Source organism: Halichoerus grypus, chromosome 10, assembly GCF_964656455.1.
Source record: "Halichoerus grypus chromosome 10, mHalGry1.hap1.1, whole genome shotgun sequence".
Taxonomy (NCBI): Eukaryota; Metazoa; Chordata; class Mammalia; order Carnivora; family Phocidae; genus Halichoerus; species Halichoerus grypus.
The window spans coordinates 109,939,620-109,963,880 of NC_135721.1; the positions used below are offsets into that span (position 1 = coordinate 109,939,620).

Sequence of the window (24,261 nt, forward strand, 5' to 3'; positions counted from 1 at the left end):
TGTGGCTACACCTCGGTCATCCTTTTTCACAAAGGTAGCACTTTGTAGGTGAGTTTTATCAGCCTGCTTCTTGCCGATAGCATTTGGGGGTTCAATAGTCGCCTTTGATTTCATATTCTCTCTCTGTCCCTTTCAGTATATTTCTGCTGACCTAAGATTCTCAAAAACCTTGTTGGTTTTGCATGGATTTCATGGAGATTCATTCTGTGCTCCTTTTTGGTTTCCTCAAAATAACATTTTCTTAGGAGTCCTGTTCTTTCCCTGGTTGATATAGCCATCTTGTGGAAGAAGAGTTGTGACTTACTCCACAAATTTCTCAGCCTCTACTGAGCAAATCCCCTTCCTGGATAATTTGTTCTTCTTGAAAATATTCTGTCCAGTGGCAGATTCCTCTCCCTATTCTCAGATCACTGGTTCAGCTTCTGCTCCTCCATTCATGGAGGAGACAAAGCACAAGGAGGTTTGGGGCTCCACAAAATGCCGGGTAGTAAGTAATAGCATTTAGTATTGTGCCTGTGCTACAGCCCCTGCCTGCATTTGTGCTTCTCCAGATCCCGGTACAGAAGACCAGAGTCAGGAACCTGTGGAAGGCAGGGAGTATGTGACAGTGCTGCTAGCCTTGGGGCAAGATTGCAGAGTGTTTCAGAAGTGGGTTGTAGAGGCAACACAGAGGTGGTTGTGTTCTGTCATAGTTGAGCCAGTTATAATATTTAGCAAGGATATTAGCCAAAATTAGTTTGCACCTTCTTAGCAAAGAGCCTTGTTAGAAAAGTAATCTTACGCTGTATTGAGTTACCCAGCAAGATTCATTGTATCCTGAGGTCTCTACACAAAGGGCACAGCCAGGGATTTCTGAAGCCCTATTCGTCATACTCTTTTGAGAGCACACTCTTAGTTTCTGAAGGAAATGCAGTTTGAATTAGGAGGTGGTTTTCTGAGGCAGGAAAATTAAATAGGAACAGAGAATTTGAGCAGGAATCTCCTCTGGCTATTTGTTAAGCTTTCTGCCCCTATGGGGCTTAGATCAAGTGGTGCTTGAAGTTTATACCACTTAAGGTTCTTTCAAGGAAAATAACACAAAACGGTTAGGGCTCTTCTGAGGGCTTTGGAAGGGGGCTTGGGCAGGTGAGGGGTTCTGAAGTTTAAGCGTCATTAGTGTCAGTAAATCTGTCTCTACTTGAGACTATGATGAGCTTGAAACTCATCCGTTCCCATTCCCTAAAGGCATTTAAAAAGCTCTTCAGCATGCATTATCTTAATTGAGCTTCATATCCCGAGCCCCATAGGTGAAAACTTGCCTGACGTTATAATGCAAGTTCACAGCAGGTCTGGAGGGTAGTCCAGGTCTTCTGATTCTCAGTCCAGGGTTGGCCCTTCGAACTACATATAGATAAGAATAGTACTTTTTTACTTTGAAATGCTTCCAGCACAGGAACCTTTTTCTTCCCCAGTTAGTGGCTTCTGCTATCACAGGACTTCTTGCTATGCAGGTTCCTATTCATTTATGTCCTTCATGTGCCCTTCTCTTCCCCACCCTGCTGACCTTGGTCAGGCAGGCTGCCCAGCCCCTAATCCTCAGGAGCCCGCTTTAGAGTTTTACCACATATGCCTATATCCCTAAACAATGTCTTGGTTTTGAGTGTAATACAAATATAATCACACTGTGTGTTCTTCTGGGACTTGCTTTTTTTGCTCACTATTCTTTTCCTAAGATTCATCCAGATTGTTTTGGATAGCCATATAGCTCATTCACTTTCATGGCTCCATAGGATTCCTTTGTATGAAAATGTGCTATTTATTCTTCAGACTGTTGATGGACATTTGGGGTTTATAGTTTTTTTTGCTATTGCAGACAGTCCTGTCATGAGTATTTTTGTACGTGTCTCCTGGTGCACATGGATGGCACCAGGAAGGTGCCTTAAATCACAGCCTTATTGCTGTATAATAATTGACATCTGTTGTCTCAGTCTCCTGACTTTCCTGTTGCATTCTGGCTAGTTGGACCAGCCAGCTCTGACATCTCTGGCTAGTCAGTATGTTGGCATTCCCTGAACGTTTGCTACTTTGATTGCTGTCTTTTTTTTTATATCCCTGCCTACAAAATTTTCTGTGCTTTGCCTCAAAGTCAGCCCCTCTCCCGTGTAAGAGTTTTGTACACCATGGAACTAGAGGGGAGGTCAAGTGAGTAGCCCCTGGCTGAAACACCAGATTTCCACAGTTCTCACCAAGCTTCAGTAGAATTTCTCAAATAAATGCTTCTCAGTTTTATTGTACAACTTTGGTCCATTACCAGAGTCCTTAAATAGTTGTCTTAACAATTAGACCAGTTTCATCACTGTTTTCTGGGGAGAGGATCTTCACAGCCATTTCAGAAGTCCCACCCCTTGGGTTTTGAAAGATATTTTCACTTGGTAAAGATTCTAGATCAATAGTTCGTTTGTTCATTCCTTCCTTCCTTCCTTCCTTTCTTTTCTTTCTCTCTTTTCCTCTCTTTCTTTCTTTCTTTCTTTTTTTTTTTTTAAGATTTTATTTATTTATTTGAGAGAGAGAGAATGAGAGAGAGCACATGAGAGGGAGGAGGGTCAGAGGGAGAAGCAGACTCCCCGCCGAGCAGGGAGCCCGATGCAGGACTCGATCCCGGGACTCCAGGATCATGACCTGAGCCGAAGGCAGTCGCTCAACCAACTGAGCCACCCAGGCGCCCTTTCTTTCTTTCTTTCTTTCTTTCTGTCTTTCTGTCTTTCTTTCTTTCTTTCTGTCTTTCTGTCTTTCTGTCTTTCTGTCTTTCTTTCTTAAGTAAGCTCTGTCCCATCATGGGGCTCCTCAAGACACCAACATCAAGAGTTGCTGACTGAGCCAGTCAGACACCCCAGCAGTTTCCTACTTTCTGGAAAGGTGTTGCTCTGCTCCACTATCTTCTCAGTTGCACCATTCCTGAGCAGAAATCCACTGCCATCCTTATCTTTGTTCCTTCTACAGAAGTTATCTTTTTTTCACTCCAGCTGCTTTTGAGATTTTCTTTAAAGTTTTTTTTTATTTATTTCAGAGAGAGAGAGAGTGTGTGTGCATGCATGAGTGGGGGGAGGGCAGAGGGAGAGAGAGAATCTCAAACAGACTCCACACTAAGCACAGAGCCCAACACAGGGCTCAATCTCATGACCCTGAGATCATGACCTGAGCTGAAATCAAGAGTTGGACACTCAGGGGCACCTGGGTGGCTCAGTCGGTTAAGCGTCTGCCTTTGGCTCAGGTCATGATCTCAGGGTCCTGGAATCAAGTTCCTCATCAGGCTCCTTGCTCAGCAGGGAGCCTGCTTCTCCCTCTGTCTGCTGCTCCCCCTGCTCATGCTCTCGCTCTCTCTGACAAATAAATAAATAAAATCTTAAAAAAAAAAAAAAAAGAGTTGGACACTTAACCAACTGAGCCACCCAGGCAACCCAGTTTTCTTTCTTTCTATCACAGATATTAAGCAATTTTATTTTTATATGAGTTGTTATGTTTTTTTCCATGTTCCTTGTGCTTGGAATTCATTTTGCTTCTTCAATGGATGGATTCAGTTTTCCTCAAATTAGGAGTATTTTTAGCCTTTTTTTTTTTTTTTAGTTTTTCCCCTCCTCCCTCCTATTCCGGGCCTCCAGTTACATATCTTTTCTGTCTGAAATTGCCCTACAGCCCCCTGTTGCTCTGTACAATTATTTTCAGTCTTTTTTCTCATCGTGTTTCATTTTGCATAGTTTCTACTTGTATGTATTCTAATTTACTAACCTCTACTGCATTGTCGTTATGAGTTTGTTAAATTAACATTTGTGAAGTGGAGCGCAGGGTACTGAATGGTGAGCCAGGTTCAACAAAAGACCACAAAAGAAACTGAAATAGAAAATTTTATTTCTCACAAGTCCTGGAGGAAGTACAGGGCAATGGCATGCCTCATGCCTGCAGGGCACACAGGAGGGTCAAAGCAGAGTGCAGACAGAAGAGAGTGGCAGGACCTGGGGCACATGCCTTTATTAGGGTTTGTGGGTAGAGTGCTTCGGGTTTCCCAGGCTAAGGCCAGATTGGTCACTTCAAACCAGAAGAGCAGGGTTTTGGTAAGCTCCACAGGAGTTTTCTCTAAGGGATACATAAGGGGACGGCCCTAGAAGGCAGGGGAGACCTGATCACAAGGGCTGTTGGGGAAGTCATGTCAGGAACTTAAATCTTCTTGTGACTCTGCAGGCTGCTACATAGGGCTTGTGTGAGGGGCCAGTGTCATTTTAAGCACCACCCTCCCCCGCCCCCAAGCCGCTTGGCCAAACAAAATGTATGTGGGGGCAGCAGTACCCTGGAGTAGCTTAAACTTCCACAACTGTCTAATATTCATCTCATTTAGTGTATTTTTCTTCTCAGACATTGTATTTTTCATCTATGGAAGTTTGATTTACATTATTTTTTACATCTTTCATGTCTCAAGTTAACATGGTTCAGTCTTCTGGCTTCTTGAACACATGGGATACAGTTATAATAATTGTTTTAATATATTTTTCTTATAGTCTTATCATCTGGCCTTGCTTTTAAGCTTTATTAGCCAGGAGACAGAACAGCATTTAATTTAGGGCTAATTTTACCCCACTGCTGAGGCAGAATCCTTCTGAATATTCTACCTGACATCCCTGTGAAGTACGAGGTTTTCTACTGTGGCTGGTGGGAATGGGCAGAAAGTCTCATTCAAGGTATGGGTTGATGTTCATTGTTTTACGTAGGAATATCCAGTTTTTCCAGTACCATTTATTGAAAAGGCTCTCCTTTTTCTTTGATCTGTCTGTGCACCTTTGTTGAATATCAGTTGACTGTATATTTACTATTTCCTACAGGCCTCCATGAATGGTTGGCACTCAAGCAGCTCCTTCATTGTCCCTGTGGTGATTTACAGATTGCAGAGTGTTTTTTTCCACTGGGCAGAGATTGTTCAACAGTGAGAAACAGGGGCACTGTAGTGGACACATCTGGTAATCAAGCTGAGTCCTGCCTTCTTATGATGGGAAGGCCCAGGCAGCAGTCATCTGCTATCTGCTGACTTCATTCTAAACCCTCTTGTGTATTCCCTTGTGTCCACATGAAGCTAGTCAAGGACTCTTGAGACGAGAAAGTCTTCTGTAGCACTGAATGTGAATGAGCTGTGCAGCTGCATATTACCTCCAACATGGATGACTCAGGAACAGATGTCAAGAGTATTAAATCACAGAAGGACACATGTATTAAGATTCTATTTATATGAAAACAAAACAGGCGAGACCAAATAATATATGGTTTATAGATACATTGAAGTATGATAAAACTATACAGAATTCGGGATGTTGGTTCCCTCTGGGTAGAAAGAGGGCCATTGAGGAAGGACATTTGGGAGGCTTCAAAGGTACTAGTAATGCTTGATTTCTTAGGCTGAGTGTGGTGAGTGTACAAGCATCAAGATTGTGTTGTTACTCTTTTTCTTTAAGCCATATGTGTACATTTCACACACTGTCACATAGAATGAAAATCATCCAGCCATTGCATCATACTTCCCCAACAAAGATAAATGTTCCCTCTTCACACAGGCTGGACCATTGGAGGTGTCTGAAGGAGGTAAAGCCAGATTCTTCATTGACACTTGGTGTCTTGTTTGCCCTTCTTTTGGACTCCTGGCGAGGCAGAGGTCAATCAAAGACAGAACCATGCCTTGGTCTCCTGTTGCTTCTTGGGTAGTGAGGGGGAACTTCCTCTTACCTTGGGTTTTTAGACTCACGGAATGGAGAAGGAATGACAGTGGCCTTTCAGTAAGGGCACCAGGATAAGACAAGGGGCCAAGGAGGGTGGCTCAGTTGGTTAAGGGTCTGCCTTCAGCTCAGGTCATGATCCTGGAGTCCTGGGATCAAGCCCCATGTCGGGCTCTCTGCTTAGTGGGGAGTCGGCTTCTCCCTTTCCCTCTGCCCCTCTCTGCTGTGCTCTTTCTCTCTCTCTCTCTCTCTCTCTCTCTCTCAACTAAATACATAAAATCTTAAAAAAAAAAAGACAAGGAGCCAAAGAGGTCTCCTCAGGAGTTGGTTACCGTGGTCACTGAGAAACCCCTGCAAAGGCATATCCCTTCAGACCGAAGTCTGACAGTCATGAATCCAGAGCGGATACTGGAAGTGTCATCACTTCAAGTGGATTAGGATCTAAGAGACCAGGTAACAGGCACTGGACCACCCAGTGAGTCACTTCAGTTATTTCATGTGTGCTCTGAGGATAAGGAAAGTTACCGCTTCCAGAGCCAGGCTGAGGCGTAGCTGCGACCCAAGATAGCCTTTCTGCACCAGAACTAAAATCAGCTTCCATTTACTGAGTTCCTGCCCTGGGCCAGGCCCCATAATGAGTGCTTTTCCAGCACTGCATTGTGAATTTCTGTCTTCCTCTTTTCCATTTTGTCTCGAGGCTTCAGAGTATAGAGAGAGAGGAAATGATTGAGCTGACCTCTCTCATCTGTGCTCTTTTCTGGAAGCTTTGGAAGGATGTTGTCCAGGAGGCCTTTGAGTGATACTGCGCTTGCTTCTGAGAAGCTTCATGTTAGAGCTACAGAGGTGGAGGGTGAGCCAAGGACCTGGAAGGGTACAGATAGTAAGCAGTAGTAGGAGAGCAGTTCTTACCACCTAGTACCTTTTGACCCCTCTTTTTTCTATAAGCAGTAGATAGAGTTATCCTGTGGCTGGAATTGATGAGGTCATAGTGTGAGGAGTGTGCTGAAAATCTTGGCTGGGCCCTGGGGGAGCTGGTGGAGGAGCTAAGACAGCAGAGGAGGGACTGCAGACCGCACTGTGGGCCTCTTGAGGCTAAGAAGCAGAGAAGGCAGTCGGCAGATTAGCCATTTGGAGAGGGCAAAGGGGAAGAAGCCAGGTGAGAACTGAAGGGGCCCCGATGCCACAACACCTTGGCGCCCCCTACAGACCTCTGCTCTGTACCTGGCTCCACTGGAAGTGGTTCTGTGACTTTGAGAGAAATCTCTTTAAGCTTGTGTCCCCCCATCAGCCTGGTAAGAAGAAGATTACCTCTTGAAATTGTTGGGAAGGCAGAAAACTATAAGGGGTTTTCACTGCAATTAGTGTTGTTAGTAAACACTGAGCAGAATCTGTTCCCATCCCTTTCCCTGACAAATCCGAGATTAAAGCATGTCCTGTCCCGGAAGATCCACCCTGCATGTGGGTGAGAGGAAAGTCAGCAATTTCTGAGCAATCGGGGAAAAGTAGGGGACTGAGGCTTCAAAGGCTCAGTGATGTCAGAGGATGAGATCAGGGAGTGAGATAGCTAAAAGGCTGATGGGATGCTGTAGTCCGAGAGTAGGTTCTGGAGCGAAAGATTTCAGAGGTTGAGATGTCCTGGGTGCTGTTTTACTACTGTGGCATTGGGATTGAGGAGTAGTGAGCCCGGAATGGGGCGTGGGCCATCCCCCAATCTCTCAGAAGAGATGGACGGCTTGGCTGTGGAAGAGAAGACTGAGCACAAGTTGTGGCATGACTAGGAGGGCATAGAGGTGAGCAGTGAAGAGAAGAACGGGCTTGTGTTTCTGAGGGAATGAAAGCATTGTGCCAGCATGGAAGGGAATGGTCTGGGAACAGCCATGAGGAACCTTGGCTGTGATACAAGATGAGGCTGGGTCGTGGGTAGCCTCTACTCAGGAGGGCCACAGGGCAAGGCTATGTGCAAAGGAGGTCGAGCTCTACTTGTTAGAGGCTGTGAAGCTTACAGGGCTTGACCCTCGATGCCTTGAACTGGGCTGCTGCTGCCCCACGTGCTAAGGTTAGCATTATTTCCCTCTGACCGGTCATCTAGTTCTTCCATTGATACTCAGGCTCCAAATCTTCCTCTTGTACCTAAAAGCTGCCTCCACCTCCCCCACTTCTTCCCATGCCCCATTAACATGTACACACAAGCACACATACACACTAGGCCTCTCTGCCTCCTGAAACCCCACCTCCTCAGGAAGACTTCAACTTGAAGGCTCCAAAATTCCTCACCTTGGCCTTTGCTCTTCTTGTCCTTACAATCTCCAGAACTTTGGGGCTAACTTCCTAGTGCTACATCTCAAGGAATCAGTCCGTCTTCTTGTCTTCTGTCCTCTGTCTTAGCAGTTAGGTATTGATAACACTATTACCAAGCTTGTGCCTTGAACTCCAAGAAGTACTTTGTCTCTTCTACAGTTGTGAAAACAAAGAAAGAAAGGCTATTAAAGAACAGAAAGGATATAGCTTGGACCAGCTCCAGAGAGCAGCTTTACCCAGCAGTTTTATGGGTACTCTGGGTGTTTCATTTAAGTCTCCAAAGCAAGCCCAGTCTTAACACCTGTCACCTTAGGTGTCTATCCTTTCTTTGGTCTGCCCCCTAGGGCCCATAATGAGCTATTCTGTATGACCTTGGCTGCCCAGGAAACAGCAGCTCTCCTTGGACCTGAATCCTTGAACTGAGGAAGCCACATCCATTGTCCACATCCCACCCATCTTGTTCTTGTGAATGTAGAGCAGCAGGCCTCTAGTGTCTATAGAACCCCTATTATCTAACTCAGATGTTCCTTTGCTGGGCACAGGGACCCTTAGGTCCCTTCATCAGTCCTTTACCTGAGTCCCTAGTGCTCCTTGCTGGGCTTTTAGTGAGGGATGTGGTAGTCTCTTTAGAGCCAAGCCAGCTTCTGCCAAAATAGGAGAAAGAAGAGTCTATAAACTCAGTGGTAGAGCAGACATACCCAAAGTCTTTTTCAGTGTGTTTCCCTGGAAGACACCCACAAGTGAATGTGAATTTTGCCTCTCTCCTAGCAGCTGATAACTTATTCACTTGTTTTTTTCTAATTCTTATGCAACGACTGTGATGCCTCATTTATCTCTGAAGCTTCAGGAGTGTACATTGGCTTCCCCAGAGCACAGGACTCAGCATAAAAACCGTGTAACTTAAGCATTACAGGTACTAGTCTCTAGTTACCAGTGTGGTGTCCCCTGGCACCTGCAAGGACACTGGGATCTGGCCCCCAGGGTCCAGCCCTCCAGCTCTGACCAGCTCTCTTTTCCTTCCAGGGAAAGTGCAATTCTTCTCTAGTGGTCTTCTGTTTTCTCACCGTCATCACGGAAGTATCGTCCTTTCCAAGGATCACATGAATGCCATTTCCTTCTATGATGGGGTAGGTGTTTTATCAGTCCATGGCTTTGATGTTCAGAAGGATACTCAACACTTCTGAGACAAAAACCACATAACTCCCTGTCCCTGCTCCACCACCGTGGGACAGGATGTCAGGAACCAGCATTGCCCTTGAGGCAGGCAGGCAGGGAGTTCATGGAGAGGCCTGTCCAATTGTCAACCTCACTGCTCCGTAAAGGGCTTAGCTAGATAAGAGTTCTGGGTCAGGAGGGCTACCCATGCCCAATTAACTCATCCCAAAGAGGACCAGAAAGTAGGCTGAAGAAGACCTTAAATGGCCCCCCTCCTGCCCAGGGACACAAAGGCTCACCCACTTAAGAACTGGAAAGAAGCTGTTCCTCTAACGTTGATGGGGCTCTGTTCATCCATTAGCGTGAGAAAGAATTATAAGTGAGCCAGAGAGAAGAGAAATGGCTCACTTTCCCCATGAGGGCTCAGCCCCACCCCCCTGACACACCCAGACTTCCCCTCCACCTCTGTGAAAGTTACACCCCCAGAACCACCCTTTAACTTCACCAGTTTGTTTAACACTTTCTGCTCCCCTTACAAGGAAGAAGGCAACTATGAGTTCTCCCTAGGCTTTTCTCCTGGCCACGGCACAACTCATCTCAGTATGACACTAGAGTGGAGGGCAGGCCCGCTACTGTGTTTGGTTTCAGCCTCAAAACCAGCCTGTTTGGGAGTCAAGACAGAGACTAGGTGAGGTGGTATGGTCAGATGGCTCAGAAAATAAGTTCTGTGAACAATTCAGAGAAAATTCTTTCTGCCACATAGAACCTGCTGCCTTGAAGGGTGTTCAAAAGTGCAAGCAGGCCAACAAGACAGAATGGATGGCGTTATTAGATGAAAACATTGATGAAGGAAGAAAAGATGAATCGTTCAAGTGCTGGGACAATAAGTTAGCTAACTTGGGGCAGGGGGGAATGGATTCTTACCTCATATCAAAAATCAAAATAAACTTCTGATAGATTAAATATTTTAAATATTTTTAAGTTTCACCAGAAGAAAGAGGAATATAAAAATTTTCCAGAGACAGGAAAACTTTGTAAGCTTAGAAATGATACAAGAAATTCTAAAGGAAAAGTCTGTCAGATTTGACCACTTAAGGATTTTAAATATTTTTGCCAACAATTTAATTTATTGACGTATACTTTAAATACAATTAACTATATCCATTTAAAGTTTTGACAGATGTATACACTCATGAAACCACTGTCACAATCAAGATACAGACAACTTTCATCACCCCTAAAGTTTTCTAATGCCCTTTGCAATTCCTCTTTCCCTCCACTTCTGGCTTTCCGTCACTGTAAATCAGTTTGCAGTTCTAAAATGTTATATAAACGGGGGTGCCTCGAGTGGCTTAGTTAAGTGTCCAACTCTTGATTTCAGCTCAGGTCATGATCCCAGGGTTCTGGGATCGAGCCCCACATCCGGCTCCCTGCTAGGCGGGGAGCCTGCTTCTCCCTCTCCCACTTCCCCTGCTTGTGTTCCGTCTCTCTCTGTCTCTGTCAAATAAATAAAATCTTTAAAAAAAAAAAAATTAAAAAGAAATGAAAGAAGTTCTAGATAAATGAGAAGACATCCCATGTTCGTGGATAGGAAGACTTAACATTGTTAAGACCACAATTCTACCAAAGCAGTCTACAGATTCAATGCAATTCCTATCAAAATTCAATGACATTTTTTACAGAAGTAGAAAAACCCATCCTGAAATTCATATGAATCTTAGGGTATCCCCAAGTAGCCAAAATAATCTTAAAAAAGAACAGAGTTGGAAAACTCACACTTCCTGATTTCAAAACTTACTACAAACCTATAGTGATTAAACAACAGTGTGGTATTGGCATAAAGTCAGATACATAGACCAATGGAATAAAATAGCCCAGAAATCAACCTTCACATATGTAGCCAAATGATTTTTAACAAGGGTGCCAAGATCACTCAAAGGTCTTTTCCACAAATGGTGCTGGGAAAATTAGACATCCACATGTAAAATAACGAAGTTAGATCCTTACTTTATGCCATATACAAAAAATTAATTCAAATTAGGCCTAAATGGAGTATAGGCCTAAATGTAAGAGCCAACACTATTAAACTCTTAGAAGAAAACATAGGAGCCATTTGCAACGATGTGGATGGAACTGGAGGGTATTATGCTAAACGAAATAAGTCAATCAGAGAAAGACAATTATCATATGATCTCACTGATATGCGGAACTTAAGAAACAAGGCAGAGCATCATAGGGAAAGAGAGGAAAAAATGAAACAAGACGAAACCAGAGAGGGAGACAAACTATAAGAGACTCTTAATCTCAGGAAACAAACTGAGGGCTGCTGAAATGGTGGGGGGTGGAAGGGATGGGGTGGCTGGGTGATGGACATTGAGGAGGGTGTGTGTTGTGGTGAGCACTCTGAATTGTGTAAGACTGATGAATCACAGTCCTGTACCCCTGAAACAAATAATACATTATATGTTAATAATAATAATAAAAAAAACCCATAGGAGTAAAGTCCTCGTGACCTTGGAGTAGGCAATGATTTCTTGGATTATAACACCAAAAACACAGACAACAAAAGAAAAAATATATAAATTGGACTTCATCAAAATTGAAAACTTCTGTGCATCAAAATACAGTATCAAGAAAGTAAAAACAACCCACAAAATGGGAGAAAATATTTACAAATCATGGGTCGCCTGGCTGGCTCAGTAGAGCATGTGACTCTCAATTCTGGGGTCGTGAGTTCAAGCCCCATGTTGGGTATAGAGATAACTTTTTAAAAGAATCGTATATCGGGGCACCTGGGTGGCTCAGTCAGTTGGGCATCCAACTCTTGATTTCAGCTCAGGTCATGATCTCAGGGTTGTGAAATTGAGCCCCACATTGGTCTCTGTGCTTGGTGGGGAGTCGGCTTAAGATTTCTCTCTCTCCCTCTTCCCTCCCCCTGCTAAAATAAATAAATCTTTTTTAAAAAATCATGTATCTGATTAGGGATTGATACTACAGAAAGAATTTTAAGATGACATTTTCAGTTTAGGAGAAAAGACCCTTATACTTCCTATATCTCCCTTAACTGGGTATTAGAAAAGCACATCTATCATTGGGACCCCAGTACACCACATAATGTGAAAATAATTGCAGTGAAATTCGTCATATGTGTCCTGACAATAATTGTGAGGGCTAGTGTCATGCTAGTGGCTTTTCTCACTGATGCTCCATCTTTTTCTCTTTAGGATTCCACAAGTGTTGTTGCTGCCCTTCTGATAGACTTCAAAAGCTCGTTGCTTCCTCATCTCCCAATTCATTTCCATGGATCAAGCAATTTTCTGATGATTGCCCTTTTCCCCAAATCAAAGATATACCAAGCATTTTACTCAGAGGTAACACCAATCATTAGTCTGCAAAACAAATACTACTTTTTTTTCCTTAGGAGTTTAGATGGTAAGGCCACATCTCAGGGCTAAGAGTGAGGTGATGAGAGGCAGAGCTGGGAGGGCTGGTGGAGATGGCTGCTTCTAATCCCCTTGGGTCCTGGAATGGTGCTTTTGCCATTGAGAGATGAGAACCTAAAGGAACTGAACAGAAGGCTTTTTAGCTGCTAAGACAAATCTTCTTTGTCCCTTTAAATCCTAATTAGACTCATTTTTCTTTTAGCTACTTTATTGAATTCTTTGGCCCTACCTAATGGATCAGAGCTCTCTACCCCACCCTAGTCTCTCCCTTCCCATGGTTCACAGGCCCTCCCCTTGTGAATGGTCCCACCTGGCAGGCTGCATGTTATAGGCACCCGGTATAGATTGCATGAGGGGGAGCTTACCGAGAATTATACAACCCACTTAGAGACCAAGCAATAGCCAAACTTAAACACATGGCCAGCCTCATGACTGGTGGAAAATGTTCAGAAAGGTCTGATTGTCGCAGCCTGTGAGGAGACTGTCCCTCTCTCAGGGCAGATTGACCGAACATGGAAGAGAGAGGAGCTGGCCTGGCTGCAGAGTGGCATCTCAGCCTAGTCCATGTGCTGGTCCTCCCTACCTCTTTGTGCTTGTCCTTTCAATCCAGGAACACAGAGAGAGAGCCCTTTACATTCTCTTCAGCCATCCCTCTGCCCCTAGGCAGGACTTGCGTGAACCGCTCCTTCTTCTGGTCCTGTCCCCAGGGAAGAACGTGCCCCTACTGCCAGAACAGTGTTACCTGACACCTTACTCCGTACTTCCTGGCCTCTGAAGGAGCAGAGTCCCTGGGAGAGGAACCCAGAAAGAAATTCTAGTTTTGAAAAATACAGAACAAAATTGCTGCAGGCCTCTATTTTTGAAACAAACTTGTTTGTTATGATGGTGTTTCTCTGTACTGACAGTCTAGATTTTCAACAACCATCAAATCCCCATGTGGATTCCATATCCTGTTGTTGGGTTTAAAGTGTTCTTTGCTCAAATTCTGTTTTGTTTAGGTCTTCTCCCCCTGGCAACAGCAGGCTAACTCAGGGCTGTCTTTAAAAGTGATCCAGGAAGATGGATTATCTGTGGAACAAAAGAGATTGTAAGTGGCTGCCTTCAGTGTTTATGCTTGTTTCCCGAAGCTGTGTGTGTCTGCTGTCTCTGCAGGACAACTTACGTTATGTAACACAGGGGTCTTGGCTTCTGAAAGGGCCAGTACAGTCATTTCAGCGCTTCCCTTGCAGGTAGCCAGTGCCCTTGGGGAAATAGAAGTCAAGAGAGATGAAATCCACCAAGAATCAGAAACCCATAATATTACCAAGGGTTTCAGGTGAACCTTCCTCTGTGGGCACACCCGTCCTCACACACTAATGCTGCATTGTGTTCCAAGTCAGTGAGATGCTTGTTTTGGAAGTGTTGACTGTGTCACAGGACTCTGGCTTGAAAGCATCAGAACAAGTTATGTAAAGTATGTGTGCTGTAGGGAGATGGAGTTCTAATCTATGAACTTTTGATATTCCAGACACTCCAATGCCCAGAAGCTCTTCAGTGTCCTGGGCCATTCTGCTGGGGAGAAACAGAGTCCTCTAAAGCTACTCCCAGCCAAACTTCCAGAGCTAGACTGGTGAGCTCCAGTTTTCTGTTTATAGATGTTTAATGTTGTAGCTTTTGAAATGTCGGAAACCTCAGTGTTGGTCCTTTCTAAGCTCCTTTTTCTTCATAGCTTCTTAGGGATCAGTGTAAAAGGTAGTAGTGACACCATGTACAATTTTATTCTGTGGAGTGAATCTCTCTAAGGTTTCTTTTTTAGCAATTAAATGAGTTTCTCATGTGAAAGAGAACATTCAGGCAAGGCTGGTGATGGTAACATAATAGCATTGTCTTTGTTTTTCTAGGTTTCTTCAGCATTTCGCCATCAGCAGCATTAGTCAGGAGCCTGTGATGAGGACCCATCTCCCTGTCCTGCTGCAGCAAGCTGAAATCAATCCTACTTACCGAGTAGAAAATGACAAGGTACAGCAGCTCAGCAAATATGCTGGGAATTCACAGGAAGATAATCCCAATAGGCTGCCCTTGGATCTTCTGTGTCAGTTAACAAAAAGAGCTCAAGCAGAGTCCCTTTCATAAGACTCTCCACCTCCTAGGATACTGATAGAATAATACACATGAAACCTGCTCTATGTAGTGAGTGTGTACAGGCATCTGCAGTGACCCCAGCCAAGCCCCACAGCAGCCATAAAGCCCTGGCCCCTTGCCGTGCCTCCCCTGGCTTCTCTATGTCTTTCAAATTCTTGCTCAGTGCTCTCGTGCCATCAGCTCTTTCTGTCTGTGACAAGGCCTTACCTGGCAGTGGGTTACACATTGAGCTTAATAAGAGGAAGGGCCTTATTAGTTGGGCCTTGCTGGCATCACCAGGGTAAGGTGATACTTTATAAACCTTGTCTTCCCAAGAGTAGATTTTAATCCGCTCCCATCTCACATGCCCCTCCTCATTACCCCTCCCACCATTTCTTCAGAACCAAATGTCATAATACGCTCAGGGCATTATTTATATGCAAACCTAGAAGATGCTCAGCTGCAAAAGATAATAGGAGCACTAAGCAATTAGAAGCCTTGATTTTCCCTTAGGCAAGAGTTTAAAAATAAAATGCCTACCTCTTATATTTTATTAAAAGGCTGCTGTAGGACAGGCCTTAAAGTAAGAAGGTGTCTGGATATAAGCACATGTGCTGTGATTTGAGAGGCAGGGGCCTGGGCGATGAGGAATAGGAACCAAGGTGAGGAGGAGGATAAACAAAAAGTTACATGGAGTACTGCGTGCAGGAGCAGAAAGGGATACAGGGTAGGGGCCTGGTCAGAGGGGAGGAAGGAGAACTGGTTCCCAGAAAAGAGGAGGGTTCCCTCTGCTGATGTAACCAGCTCAAGTGATAAGTGCCACCAAGCTGAGCTTTAGTCTAAGTTATCTGTGACCAGGCCTCTTCCCAGTGAGTCTTGTGTATTGTGAAAGAAAACACATGCTATGTCATTTACATCAATACCATTCAGCGATTACCTGGTTCCTTTCCTCCCCTGCTCGACCTCTGCTCTGTCAGGGGATTTCTTCAAGTTGTTTCAGAATACATACCTGCAGAGGGCCTTGTTTTCATTTGATTGTGTGCTACGGCTAGGACAGTTCAGCCTGCTCCTCTTCTAGTCAAGACTCAGGAGTGCTTCCTACACCCCGTTTGTTTCCTTAGCTCAGGCCATGCAGTTTGGACGGATTGGGAAGCCAGGCGGAAATATCCCCATGCCACTCCTCTCCTTCGCTGAGCTTACTTACCACACCAGTTTTTTAGCCCATGACATTTTGTCTCAGACCTCCTTTCTGCCCAGTGTTTTCCGTTGTATTTTAACTGATCTAGTCAAACCTGCTCCATGGAAATTGTATTAGTAACACTACATTTTATATGGTGTTTGCTATGTGCCACACACTGTTCTAAGCACTTATATATTAACACACACATATATTAACTCAGTTAATCATCACATCCACCCTGCAAGATAGGTTCTGTTGTTAGCCCAAGGTCACATAGCTAGGTGAGTGCTGGTGCTGAGGTTCAGACCCACAGAACCTGGCTCCAGAAGTCAGTTCTCTTAACCTTTTACACAACGCCATCTCCCAGTTGGATGACAAACCCACATGACTTTTCTTTCATGTAGGTAATTATCAGCATTGTAACTGGCCTCCCAGGCTGTCATGCTAGCGAGCTCTGTGCTTTTCTGGTCACTCTGCATAAGGAATATGGCAGGTTAGTATGGCTGCCGCCTTTGCTTTGGGGAAAGGGATTCTGTGCCTGGGCCCCATAGGCACTGGGAGACCTTCAGCATGTACTGGCCTTTGGTGTGACTGGTATCAGCACGGTAGCCATCCATCCATTTAACACGTTTGTACTGAGCACTTCTGTGTGCCAGGCACTGTTCTAAGTGTGGGTGACAGATGAAAAAAACAGACTAGAAAGTCTCTGCCCTTGTGGAGCTTACATTCTAGTTTGGGAATACGATTAACCAGATAAAGTAGTATATTAGCTAGTGAAAAGTGCTATGGAGAAAACAAAGTAGAGAAGGGTGTAGGGAATTTGAGCTGGGGGAAGGATTGCAGTTTTAAATTGGGTGCTCAGGGAAGACCTCACTGAGAAGGGGACATTTCAGCAGAGGCCTGAGGAAATGAGGAGTGAACCTTTGGAAATCTGGGAACAAGCACTGTAGCAGCAGAACCAGCACAGGCAAAGGCCTGGGAGTATGCCCCGTCAGCAGGGCCATTCAGGACCAGAGTAGTTAGAACTTGGGAGCTGGTAGATGTGATCCATCCCTGACCACAAGGGGACTGCGTCAGTTCCAGTGCAGCTGGGACATGTCGGCTTAGGGGAATTGGGGAAATCATTCATCCATTACGTTCATATGGCCAGCAGATTACTAAACAACCCTGGCTAACTGAACAGACATTTAATATCTAGTTAGTCTACCTCAAAGTAAGGCATCTTGCAGGAGGCCATAGGGAATGGAGAAGGTGGAAATCACCTAGAAGTCTGGGAGTTCAGGGAGATTTGGGAGGTTGGACAGGTTTTAGAGACATGCTAGGGAAATACTGGGCCTCTTCTAAGTACTCAGTGGCTAGCCAGTTCCTCCCTCGTATCCATTGCTTTTGTTGTAGAACTAGTCTGAATTCTTCACCCTGCTCACTTCTTAGCAAGAGTTTTACTGAGCACCAGACTGAAACCATTTTATTGGATGATCCTTCAGGAAATGACTGCCTGTTCAGAAGGAGTCTTTCTCAACTCCAAAGTCTGACTGATGGTCATGTGCTTACCTGACCTTTTTCCCTGTGGCAAGGCATTTCCTATCAAAAGTTCCAGTGATAGTGGTTTCAGGATACGGAGCTCCCCACCCAGTGCTCTCCGCCTGTTTCTGTGATGCCAGGATTGCTTTCTCCTGTGCAGGGTCACTGGGCAGAATGTCTGTGGGGAGTACTGGTCAGTCACATTTGGATCCACTGGCTGAGCCTGTGGGGCCAGGCCATCAGGTGGCCCCCAGGCTGAGATTATACTTGCCATTTCCAGGTGGATGGTATACCGCCAAATCATGGATAGCTCCGAATGTTTTCATGCTGCCCACTTCCAAAGATACCTTTCCAGTGTCCTGGAGGCTCAGCAGAACCGCTCTGCCCGCCAGTCAGCCTACATCCGCAAAAAGACCCGACTGCTGGTGGTGTTGCAAGGGTGAGTACTAGAAGTCTTCTGGGGACAGTGGGGTATGGTGATGACCTTGCCATTACTGTTATTTTGTATGTGGCTAGCCTGGGGCACAGAACGACCTCCACATGTTCATGAGCAGAGTCTGTACTACCCAGAGAGGCCTTAAACAAGCAAGGACTCTGGTTGCTATCTCGTGGCCCAGAGTGGCTGCTGTAGCTTGCACACAAGTTTTCTGTTTGGTTTCAGAGCACCTGGGTGGCTGTTAGTTAAGCCGTCTGACTCTTGATTTCATCTCAGGTCATGACCTCAGGGTTGTGAGATCAAGCCCTGCATCGGGCTCCACACTGGGCATGGAGCCTGCTTAAGATTCTCTCTCTTCCTCTCCCTCAACCCTCCCCCCCTAAAAAAAATTAAATAAAAATTAAGTTTGGATGGGGCGCCTGGGTGGCTCAGTCGTTAAGCATCTGCCTTCGGCTCGGGTCATGATCCCAGGGTCTTGGGATCAAGCCCCACATCAGGCTCCCTGCTCAGCGGGGAGCCTGCTTCTCCCTCTCCCACTCCCCCTGCTTGTGTTCCCTCTCTCACTGTCTCTCTCTGTCAAATTAAAAAAAAAAAAACAACTAAGTTTGGTTTCAGTATCATGGTATCCCCAAAAGGTAGAGAATTAGGGAAGAGATTTTCTGGGCAAGATTCTTTGATAATTCTTATAAGAATAGTGATCCCTAAGCCTCTTCCTTTGCCATTTGTTTCAGTCCTTCCTCATGTGGAGTTGCAGAGACAGCCCCCACACTCTGCAGTCTTGAGCCCCACCATCCCCAGGATGGCTGGTCCAGGAAGGTTTCCTGGGACCCTCAGTGGGGAGCATAAATAGTCCAGCTGGGCAGGGAGCTCCCTCAGAGGACAGATTTGACAGAGTGGGTACTACTGCTTCAGGGACCCAGGCTTCAAGGAGCTTACCTTGACCCATTCTAAGGCCTTCCAGAGAGGAGCTCTGTGCAGGCCCACTACCCTCCAGCCCAGAGGAGAACATGCCAGGTCAGGAAAACACAGGCTGTGGTCTTCACGATGGCTGGTAATACAGAAGCTTTTGGCAGTTCTCACAAAGTGCTTTTATGCTATGCTATATTTTCTGTGCTCATAATAATTACTATGTGCAACTGGCTAATTGTTTCCAGTAAAGAGTAGGCCCAGATCCAAAGCCCTGTTGAGTCTCCTGGGTGGATGGTGAGAAGTTTAGAAAAGCCAGGCTGGTGGTTCTTAGGCTGGAGGCGGGCAGGACTGTGCACCCCACCAGCCCACCAGGACATCGTTCCTCTCCTTCAGGCCTTGTTCTCACACCTGCCCTGGGCTTCCCTTCCTTCAGACCTTTTGTCCTGCTTGTGGGCTGAGGTCATGGAAGCCACAGAGCAAGAGTCTAGGCTTGAAACCACTTGTGTGTGTGTGTTGTTGTTTTCTTAAGTAGGCTCCATACCCAGCCCAGAGCCCAACGCAGGGCTTGAACTCACAACCCTGAGATCAAGACCTGGGCTAAAATCAAGAGTCAGACACTCAGGGGCACCTGGGTGGCTCAGTCGTTAAGTGTCTGCCTTCGGCTCAGGTCATGATCCTAGGGTCTTGGGATCAAGCCCCGCATCTCCCTCTCCTACTCCCCCTGCTTGTGTTCCCTCTCTCGCTGTGTCTCTCTGTTAAATAAATAAATAAAATCTTTAAAAAAAAAAAAAAAAGAGTCAGACACTCAATGAAATGAGCCACCCAGGCGCCCGTTTTGGGTTTTCCATTGCTTCTAATGGTCAAAGGAATAGATTGGCCCCTGCCAAAGTTGAGAGTCATTGGGGATGTGGACCTGGAGTCAAATTCAGCAGTTTGACATTGTGTAGGGCATTGCCATCTTCCGTCACTTGAGAGAGCATCATTAACCCCTTGTCTCTGACAATGCTCATCTGCAAATGTGTCAGCTGCCCTGTCTGCTCTGGATTGCAGTGACAGTGTATAGCTAGCCCAGTTGGAGTTGTACTCAGACCCAGCCTTTGCCCAGTCACAGTCCTGGGATGCTAGGGACCTCAGACTTCCCGAAGGGCTCAAGTGGAAATACCAACTAAATGCTATGGCTCTCGCTAAGACACTGCTCTTACAAGCTGGGCCCATTCTCTTTGAGGCTCAGCAGAGAGCTCATGGCAGCCTCCTTTTTGCATGACCATCTCCTTGGGGCTGGACCTTTGAACCCAGTATTGAGAGGTTGCCGGTAAAGGGAGACTCCAGAGGCTTCTCAAATTGAGAATTGTATTTCCTGAATGTGGCTTTTATCTTCATTTATAGGATTCTTGGAGGAATGCTGTGATATAAGGCAGAGTTTTCTTTTGCCCCTAGAGTGGCCTGGTTCCATTTGGCTTACTGCAGCAGTGGGGCAGTGGTGTTGAGCTTTGATATCCAGTGGAGTTGTTGTTTTTAGAATCAGTATATTTTTGGGGCGCCTGGGTGGCTCAGTCATCAAGCATCTGCCTTCGGCTCAGGTCATGATCCCAGGGTCCTGGGATTGAGCCCCACATCGGGCTCCCTGCTCAGCAGAGAGCCTGTTTCTCCCTCTCCCACTCCCCCTGCTTGTGTTTCCTCTCTCGCTGTGTCTGTCTTTGTTAAATAAATAAATAAAATCTTAAAAAATATATATTTAAAATATATATATATATATTTAAAAAAATAAAAAATAAAATCAATGTATTTTGAAATGATAAAATTTTAGAAATAGAGGACAGAGTGGTGATTGCCTGGAGTTAGGGATGGGAGTGGGAGGCAGGAGGAAGGTGGGCGTGGTTATAAAAAGGCAGCACAAGGCATCCTGGTGGTGTTGGAACTGTTCAGTGCCTTGACTGTGGGATGGATATAGAAACCTACACAGGTGACAGAATTGTCTGGAACTTAAACACACACACGCACACACACACATACATAAAACTGGGGAAATCTGTATTTTAAAATATTAATTCTAAGGAATTTGAGGGATTGTATTTCTTTATACTCCAGAATATTGTAAAATCATTCTTTAGATTATTTAAAATATTTATAAACAAAGTCTCTCTCAAAACAAAAGTTGAATTAATCTAAAACACATGCCCAAATTGTAGGCTTAAATTGCAAACATAAAACAGAGGCCAAAGGACACTTGAATAGGATATCTGTTGTTTAAAAAGAAAGAAAGTTAAAGTCCTGCAGGGGTTTTATTTTGTTTTGTTGTTTTGCTTTTATTTTTAATAAAGAGAGAACTGACAAGAAAGAGGCAAACATGAAAAGCCAGGTTTTTTTGCCTTCATCACGCATTCGAGGCAGTTTAGCCAAAGTGGTCAAGTACAAACTCTGGTAGCTGGAGCAGTGTGCTTCCTTCTGTAGTGAGGCCTGCTTCCTCCTGTTCGGAGGCCCTGGCCAGGATGATTATAGGGCAAGGGCTGGGGAGGGAGGGAGGGTCTAGCAGCCTCCCTGTCCCAGCAGGTACAGTGAGTGACACCAAGAGCCTCTTCCCTTGCCACAGCAGTTCCTGGTTGCAGTGCCCAGATGCACTGGTCTCACCAAGGACTTTGGGGCCTATTTTCACTCCAGCCTTTTTCCATTGAATGGAATGCTCTGAAAAACCTGGGAATTCTCTAGCCACTCTCTCTAAAGGATAACCCATGGTATTAAAATGACGAAAATCTGCAGGATTGGTAAATCTTTCAGTTCTTTTTGGTCCTAAGAAATGAGTCTCTAGGCTCATACCAAACATGGAAAATAAAAAGCTTCCAAATTTTATTTTTAGAAGAGGGGGAAAGCTAATGCTTAGGAGCAAGGCTGGGGCGCTTAACCAGGAGAGTTAAATCTGGTAAACATGACCACAAAGAGATTTGGAGTGGTATATAAGCTTCAGTCAGTCCCGCTTAACAAGTACGCATGAGGCCTGGCAGTGCAGGCAGTGTGGGTGGTTCTCCTGCATCCAGGCCTAACCAGACATTGCAGAACCAGGAGAAAGAACCCCATGTGGCAATACACACACGTGCCCAGGCAGGGGGAGAAACCAGGGAGCAGTGGGCTCACTTTAACAGCTCTCTGGCTGCCAGGCCCTCATGGGGGAGCTCTAGAACCGGGCACACCGTATTCTTGATTGAAGCACTGCTAGTTGGTCAGACTGAGGCAGACCTGGGGGTGGGGGTGTGAATAATGTAGTCCCGGATAAAGCTAAGGGCTGTTTTGCAGGTGAGTTATTTGTAGGAACTCAGGAAGTGGCTCAGGCAGGCTGTACCTATCCCCCCAGGCACCACCACTAGCTTCCCAAGGGCCCAGGCCCATATGATCAGCAAGGCTGCCTTCCCTCCTGTAGATTTTGCCTTCCCTCCTGTAGGAACTGACCTTTTGGTGATAGGCTGGGTCAGTTGGGAAAATGTTCTCTACAAGGTAAAGAGTGGAGGCCCCTTGTTGGAGTGGCCATGAGTATACCCAGGATTGAACATCCAGTTCATTCATCTGTCCTGCTTAGTTAGGCACCACAGATTATACCATTCAACAACCACTTTACGCTATTACTGCAGAGACACACTATAAACAAATAAATGAGAAAATACAGTGTATGTAGCTGATGTTCAGTGCCGTAAGGAAGAATTGGGGCGGGGGCAGGTTGTGCAGAAGGAGGGTTGCTATATCACATAGGCTGTAGGAAGTCACAGGGTACCTCTCTCAAGATGCCATTTGAGCAGAGAACTGAAGGGAGCAAGCCTGGCAGACATTTGAGGAAAACAGCATCACAGGAGAGAGGACAGGGCGTGCCAGGGTGGAAATATGCCTGGCATGTTCAGGGAAGAGCCAGGAGGTCACAGTGCTTAGACAGAGTCAAGTAAGGGAAGGAATAGTAGGAGGAGAAACTCCTCCCGTATAGAAGTCAGATCATAGACAGCTGTGGGGGCTGTTGTAAGGGCTTTAAAAGCTTTGACGCTGAGTGGGATGGAAGCCACTGACTCAGTGACTTAGCATGATCTCTCTGGCTTCTCTGTTGAAAACAGGTTGGGCAGGGGCAGGGACAGAAGCAGGGAGGCCAGTGAGGAGGCTGTGGGGTAGTCTGCAAGAGATGGTAACAGTATGGACCCAGTAGTAGTGGCAGAATGTGAGCCGCAATCTTATTCTAGTTATATCTTGAAAATTGAGAAAAAGTTGAGTCAGTGACGACTCCAAACAAATTTTTTGGCCTAGCAGCTGAAAGAATGGAGTCCCCTCTGCTGAGAAGGACAAGGCCTTGGGAGGAACAGGCATGGGAAATTGAATCATGAACATGTTAAGTTCTAACTGAAAATATTAAATTAGCTCCATACAAATTTTAGGATTATTTGTTCCATTTCCTTGAAATTGGCTCTGGAAGTCTGGAGTTTGGAGGGAGTTCCAGGCAGGAAATAGAAATGCAGGTGGGGTTTGACATGTATCTGCTGACCTACAGGGGTGCTCCCTGTTTCTCTCCTGTCTGCATGTTCTGTGAGGCAGAAGGAGAGAAAAAGCTATTAAAGGAAATAGACCAACCCAAGAGCTCCTAAAATGATTGGAAAACAGGCCTAAGGACACCAACTCCCACCCTTAGAGCGCCAGGGTCATCTGCAGGCGTCCCTTTACTCCTAGAAGTGGTGGGGGATTCTTCCATTCACTCTTGCACAGTTAGGAGTACTAATGAGGTTTGGGGATGCAGAAACCTTGTGGAATGCAGGGAGGGGCTCTAAATCATTAAGTGGGGTGACCCCAACGAACCCAGTCACAGGCTCCTCCTTGTGGTTTTCTTTCCACCCTTGCTCACTCAGCCCCTCAGCATTCTGCGGCCCCAGTCAGTAAGCTAATCTTTCTCTTTTTTCTCCCAGCTACACAGATGTTATTGATGTCGTCCAGGCCCTGCAGACCCATCCAGACTCAAAGGTCAAGTCCTCCTTCACCATTGGTGCCATCACGGTGTGCGTGGAGCCCCTGAGCTGCTACATGGAGCACAGGTACATGCTTCAGATCCTCTGCAGCCCAGCCCACAGGATGTGGTGGGTTTAAATGTATAGAAAGCGATTTTCTTCCACCCACCGGAAGGAGACACATGATTATGTGTGTTTGTCTTTTGGAATGCATTAATCTACCTTACATATAATGAATGCTCAATTGTTGCTTGATTAGTGCTAGGTTCTCAGAAGACACGTATAGACCGAAGCCTCTCAACACTTTTCTTTGTGTACTAAAAAGTTGTCCATCTAGGGCAGTGGGACTTGAAACAGCTTCTCCCCAAAAGAAAGAATGCCCATGACAGCCTTTTCTTTTCCCATAGGGGAGGTGCTTTGTTTTCCAGGTACTTAGAGTATCTCATAGATAATTTTCCATATAGTTAAGCCTTTTTTTTTTTCAGATTTATGTATTCGAGAGAGAGTGTGTATGTGTGTGTGT

At 45.5% G+C, this 24,261-nt stretch overlaps 1 protein-coding gene across 3 annotated transcripts in view; it reads left to right on the forward strand.

Annotated features, from left to right (window-relative positions):
• Positions 1-24,261, forward strand: part of DNAAF9 (dynein axonemal assembly factor 9) — a 132,499-nt gene that overhangs the window by 71,428 nt on the left and 36,810 nt on the right. For all 3 annotated transcript variants that reach the window (XR_013441971.1, XM_036093392.2, XM_036093393.2), the window contains exons 21-28: positions 9,054-9,157; positions 12,410-12,556; positions 13,627-13,715; positions 14,136-14,237; positions 14,509-14,626; positions 16,313-16,401; positions 17,710-17,868; positions 23,700-23,825. Coding sequence is in view for 2 of the 3 variants with exons in the window: in XM_036093392.2 (XP_035949285.1) it covers positions 9,054-9,157; positions 12,410-12,556; positions 13,627-13,715; positions 14,136-14,237; positions 14,509-14,626; positions 16,313-16,401; positions 17,710-17,868; positions 23,700-23,825 (934 nt within the window). In the remaining variant the exon portion in view is untranslated. The remainder of the gene's footprint in view (positions 1-9,053; positions 9,158-12,409; positions 12,557-13,626; positions 13,716-14,135; positions 14,238-14,508; positions 14,627-16,312; positions 16,402-17,709; positions 17,869-23,699; positions 23,826-24,261) is intronic.